The sequence below is a fragment of the Sander vitreus genome, chromosome 2, assembly GCF_031162955.1.
Source record: "Sander vitreus isolate 19-12246 chromosome 2, sanVit1, whole genome shotgun sequence".
Classification (NCBI taxonomy): Eukaryota; Metazoa; Chordata; class Actinopteri; order Perciformes; family Percidae; genus Sander; species Sander vitreus.
The window spans coordinates 19,950,300-19,956,488 of record NC_135856.1 but is presented as its reverse complement, the minus strand read 5'-3'; the positions used below and the strand labels follow the sequence as shown (position 1 = coordinate 19,956,488).

Below are 6,189 nucleotides of genomic sequence, written 5' to 3'. Positions count from 1 at the left end.
TTTACAAAAACAAAATATTTTATTCAATTTGTTCATTAAGATTATCATACATTTTTGCATTCATTTTGGTATGGTGAGTCGTGTGTGTCCGTTTTGACGAGGATCTTGATTGAATACGTCGAATGCTTCCATACTCAAAGAGACACTTGGTTGTTGATCAAGAAATGTACGTTTGCCTGGAATAATTGTTTGATGAGATTAGAGCAAAGGTTGCATTATTTAAAAAGGAAGACTGCTTTAAAAAATAATAATAAAGATATGGAGACATTCCAAACTATACAAACAAGATCCGGCAGGCCTATGTTCAGAGAAGAGGTCAGGCATGTGTTTGAGAAGCACTTTTTGGTTGAGCTTTGAGGCAATGTTTGAGATGGCCTTGCTGGTGATGTGTGTGTGTGTGTGTGTGTGTGTGTGTGTGTGTGTGTGTGTGTGTGTGTGTGTGTGTGTGTGTGTGTGTAAAACAGATGTGTAAGAAGCAATGAGTTGTATTTGAGGAAATGTACTTGCAGCTGCTGTGTGTGTGTGTGTGTGTGTGTGTGTGTGTGTGTTTTTGTGCTCAGAAGGAGAAGTATTTGGTGAACCACTCCTGTTTCAGCCCTTCTGTCCCTCTCTGCTCCAGATATGGGCCTCTACAAAACACAGAAGGAAAACGCATAAATTGACTATTTAAATTAATATACATTATCATTATGCTAAGGTTCAGAGCATTGTGCTTATTTTGAAACTAGTAAAAAAACCGAGGGGAAAACACACCTATTCTAGTGAGGTGCTGTCTTGCAGGTAGACGATAAAGATAAGGGGAAAGCTGCGCATTCATAACTGATGCATTTATGATTTCAATTTGGTTTTTTTCAGGATAAGACACTAAAAGACAGGTGTTTCAAATCAGGGCAGTCAACTTGAGAGGCCAATCACAGGAAAGGCTGAAACCATTAAAATGTACATGTTCATGTGTTTGTATGTGTATATATACACACCCATATATATGTCGGAAAAGACAATAATACTTCCCAGTCCCAAGTGTCCCAAAAAGTTTTTTTAGAAACCTGTATAGGTTCTGTTTTATTATTTCTATTTTGCTTACATTTTTTGTAGATTTATTTTTCACACAGTGACTTAAAAGATATTCAGAACTACACAGTGTTGTTTTCTTAATGTGGCCTTCAATATTGAATTGAGGCATTGCCTGTGAGGATATATTGTTTTTTTTTGTTTTTTCTCTCTTTTTTTTTCTCGTTTGTGCTCGTTGATTTCTTGATTATATGCACGTTTTGGGTTTGAGGACTGGGGTATCTTATTCTGAAGGACGTTTGCCGAAATGTCGATATTTCATTGGAGTTGTACTGTAAGTTATATTAAAATGTTCCTACCTGATTGATTGGGCCTGCAGATGTGCATGTGGCTCCTGGCAGGAGGGCGACACGTAGCGGATGCCCGTCTGCGACAAGGGGCAGACGGGGAGCGGGGCGGTGGGCGCCGGGGTGGGAGGGATGCAGGAAGTCCGGGATCTGGTGGAGCGAGGGATGGAGGGGGAGGAATGTTGGCTAAGGGAGAGGGAGGTGTGCTTGTGTGGAAGAGAGGAGGTGGAGTAGTGGAAGGTGGTCTGAGGTTGGGAGGTGGACTGGTGGGGGAGGGTTGAGGAGGAGTGCTGATGGACAGAGGAAGAGGAGGAGGAAGATGAGGAGGAGGAGGGGGGTATGAAGGTGCTCCTGTCGTAAGTACCAGCACTGGGGATGCTGGTGGCACGAGGAGGACACTCCACGTGCTTCCGCTGTTGGGAGGACAAATACACATATAGTCGATGTTAAAAAACCAGCATAGTTTATGTTGCAGTAATAATACTCAAAATGGTTTGTCCATTCAAGTTTTGTAAATGGACTGCATCAAAGTGCTTTACACACTACAAGCTCCATATATTTTACAGTCACGTTATTAGTTTATAATTTCCTATTATTAGTGGTAATTAAAACCATGGGCACATTACACAGAGGGGGCGCGCCTTTATGACAGACTGGTAGTGTTGGGCAAGTTACTTTTAAAAAGTAATTAGTTACAATTACTAGTTACTTCTTCCAAAAAAGTAACTGAATTAGTTATTCAGTTACAAATTATGAAAGTAACTAGTTACTTCAGAAAGTAACTTGCGTTACTTTCAAGTACATTTTTAAATGCTCAAATGTGACCCCACCATCATATGATATCATATTATAATGAAATGGAACCTTAATACAATACATTATTAACAGAAACAATGTACACAAATCTAAACTATTTTAATGTGGGAAAAAATGAGACGCCTTCAATCAAATGCCATGTATGTAGATATTATGTTTATATAGTGGATCGATACAAATAACACAACACCTCAACAGGCCACAACTGGGGAAAATTAAATTATGCTTGTTAAGCACTATACCAAAAATAAATAACAAATATATACACTCGTTATAGTGCAAATAACGCAAGTGGCCTGATGTTTATACTTGTGTGCTGGTGTGTGCGCCGGCGTGTGTGTGTGTGTGCGTGTGTGTGTGTGTGTGGGGGAGTAGGTGATAGAACGAGAGAGAAGTGAGAGAGAGTGACGGCGATTAGCTTTCGAGCGAGTAGCGACTCTAGAGTCATATAGTGAGAGAAACAAAGTGTCTCCCCTGTTCTTTCAGACCACGGTGGAAAATCTATAGCAGGAAAAGTTAACCCTCTCCTTGATTTCATAACGCCATACCTGTCTCTCTCTCTCGTTGACTCGCTTGTGTTGTTCTTGTGTGTCCGACTATGCCCTGCTTTCGAACACCCGCCCAACTCTGCTTCTGATTGGCTTAACATGACATTTTACTCAACCTCAGCCAATCGTCAGCATGTATGCGCTTGCGTCGTGCACTGCCCACTAACCAAGGAAGAACAGTAAAAAAAAGTATTTGCCTCTCGGCTCAGACTCAGAGATCTAGTTGGTCTGATGAAAAAAACAGCTTCAAATATAGTAACGCGCCGCATTTTTTGGCAGTAACGGTAACGGCGTTATTAAGATGGGAAGAGTAATCAATTAGATTACTCGTTACTGAAAAAAAGTAACGCCGTTATTTATAACGCCGTTATTCCCATCACTGCAGACTGGCGATCTGTGGATTGGGAAGTGTGTCAGGGAGAAGTTGGCTCTGGCCCAGTGAGCACTTCTGGCTGGAAGGAGGCTCATTATGACGAATACATTTTGTGCACGCAAACACACAAACTCACCCTCATGGTTGGCGTGACACTCCCGGGGCGGGACTTGCTGTCACGAAGCCTGAGGGTGCTGTTGTCCCCGGCAACAGGAGGGTGGAGCTGCAGCTGATGCCTCTCTTCCTGGAGGGAAGGAGGATGAGGAAGGACTTTCATTGGCCTCATTCACAGTTGGTGTTGTTTTATAAGAGTTGTGTCTGGAGGGTGTACTTGTTTGCTACTCTGCCTCATGCCGCACAGATGGTAGATACAGTAGCCTACTCTCCTACGCATATATGACCACTGATGTTTAATGAAGACAATGTTTCAATTGAATTTGTTTTGAGTGGCAAAAATGCCCCATTTCACTTTAACTCTTGGTCACTACACTGTTAAATGGCTCCAGAAATGTCTTAAATTCCACCTGCCCGGTCATTTTGCACCATTTTTCCTAGCTTATTTTACCAGTTAAGCAAGGTTCAATATTTGATCTCAAATTAAGGTTCACCTACTTGCCAGTTCTGGAGCTTTTCACACAGTCCTGAACAAACTCAAACTTTTTTTTTTTTTGTTGCCTTGTGCCTTTATTGGATAGCAACGGTTAAGAGACAGACAGACAACATGGGGGCAAGAAAGAGGGGTTCAACAACAACATCCCCTGGAGGGAATCAAACCTCATGCTGTTGCATGTTATACATCATGTATGCATCCTATCCACTATGTCACCAGGTCACCCCCAGCTCCACATGCATGAGAAGAATCCTAGAAGTGCTCAGATTAATGGAAACTGGGCAAACTAAATCTGCTAATGAGGACTGTGTGATGCGATCAAAGCTGCACAAAAAGCGAGAAGTGGACCTTGAGTTGAGATCAATAAAGATACTGAATCCTGCTTAAAGGTGTAGTAAGTGATGTTAATCCAATACACTTTTTGTCAAATTCAGTGAATATCTCTTCACGGTCACCTAGCTCTCTATTTTCTGTGCGCTGAAAAATAAATCTGGTGTTAAAGGGGAAATATTATGCTTTTCTGTGTTTTCTGTGATATCTACAATGTTGTATTTTCATGTTAAACGTGGCCAAAACAAATAATGAGGTAAATGTACAGTATTTTAGACAAATCCCTGTGAGCTAAAACATTCAGATTTCCAACTAATTACTTACTGTACCTTTAACTGTCAAAACAAGCTTTTCCAACTCAAATCAAGATAAACATATTTTTCCAAGGTCAAGGTTGGTACATTGCACAAACAAGTTTCTATTAGCTGCCTGTTCATAGTGTGATTGAAAGTGTGTGTGTGTGTGTGTGTGTGTGTGTGTGTGTGTGTGTGTGTGTGCGCGCGCGCGTGCGTGCGTGCGTGCATGCGTGCGCTCTCACCACTAATCGTTTAATGAGCTGGTCTCTCTCGGTCAGTCTCTCCTGAAGTCTCCCCAGATGCAGGTCATCACTTCGAGGCTCCCTCCTCCTGCACCGTTCCTCCCGCTCACGCAGTCTGCAGTTAAATCATATACACAAACACACACTTTTCTCACATACCTGCCCTTTACTTTAAACTGTGTGTACTGTATCTCCACGCGTTTGTCCTCTACTCACTCGTTCTCCAAGGCCACTATGCGAGCCTGCAGGTGCGTCTGGGCGCTGCTGTATTCAGACACCAAACTCTGCATCTCCTTCTTGTGCTCCCTCCTGATCTCCTCCACCTCGTCTCTCCTCTTGTCCTCTTCCCGTTCCTTCTTCTTCTCCTCGTCCACTTCCTCTTCTTTTACGTCCTCCTCTTTCCTCTCCTCCCAGTGTTTCTGCGACTCCTCCAGTTTCTCCATCTCCACCCTCAGTTTCTCCACTTCCTCCTTCAGACGTTGTGCTTCTTCTTCCAGCTGGGCGTCTCTCTTCTTCCGCAAGTCTACGACTTCCTCTTCTTTTTTCTCTTCAGCTTCAGGATTCTCCTGTACTGACCTGATAAGGGACAGCAGATCCAAGAAAAAGGATGGAAATAATGGAAGTGGCCTATTTAGTACAATAAAAACAATTAAAAAAGGGATCTTGAAAATGGCTGAATCATCAATGATGGGAATACTGCTGCTAATTTGGCCCAATTTTCACTGTACTATATATCATTTACTGTGAACTAGTTTTCATATAGACCAGTAAATAATAAAGCTCAACAATCAAACTATACACAAAAGAAGGGCATGTGTGCAGTACATATACTCCAGTGAACCCTTTAAACTCATTTTAACCCAGATATGTAGCCAATGTTGCCAATTCACACAGTTAAAAGCTTGGGTTGTCTTTTTTTCTGTACTTAAGGGATAGTTCTTGTGATGGAAGTTTCTGTTCAGCGAGGGAGGAATTTGGGTGAAGAAGAGACCTTGTTGAAACAAAATAAAGACAGGCTGCAAACTGGATTAAAAGTTTAGGTATTCGGTGGAAGGGTTTAATTATTTTCTCGAGAGAACAATCGAAAATGACAAGAACAGCAATTCACAATGAACAGAGTTACAAAGTGACAACAGTTCTGTGTCTCGCGTAACATATGACAGTTCCTTATATCCCATTTTCCCCAACAGAAACACGACCATGTTTGGAAAACATTCTAATCTTGAACACCACACTTCATCTTACTTTTCAGACTTCTAGGAGCCAGAGCTGTCCCTGTACATCTGTCTAGTGCGTCAAAAAATGACTGTAGTTGTCATTCAATCTTAGAAGTCAGAAATTTATCTCGTCTATAGATTGGTTCAGACTCCAACCTTAGGTTCGGGCAAGCTGACCTTTGCATATCTCTGGAGGCGCCTGTGTTTTGTGATTTGCTTACAGTGGAGAATTTACAGGGTCATAACCTTTTCAGCTGTCTTCAACACTGGAGGACTTAATTTCAGGAAATATCTTTTAGGAGACACATGTTTCAGAGGCATATTTGAAGGATTTACTTATAATTAAAAATCACTCAATAAATGAACAATCATTGTCAAGAAAATCATGGTCTATGTAAT

The 6,189-nt window shown here is 41.7% G+C and overlaps 1 protein-coding gene across 1 annotated transcript in view; it reads right to left on the bottom strand.

Annotated features, from left to right (window-relative positions):
- The window catches only part of fam184b (family with sequence similarity 184 member B), a 23,133-nt gene continuing 16,944 nt past the window's right edge, over positions 1-6,189 (bottom strand). Inside the window, exons 14-18 of the mRNA XM_078260280.1 lie at positions 4,790-5,149; positions 4,574-4,688; positions 3,232-3,339; positions 1,371-1,771; positions 1-629 (exon numbers count right to left, since the gene is read on the bottom strand). Coding sequence (XP_078116406.1) covers positions 557-629; positions 1,371-1,771; positions 3,232-3,339; positions 4,574-4,688; positions 4,790-5,149 — 1,057 coding nt within the window. The 3' untranslated portion in view covers positions 1-556. The remainder of the gene's footprint in view (positions 630-1,370; positions 1,772-3,231; positions 3,340-4,573; positions 4,689-4,789; positions 5,150-6,189) is intronic.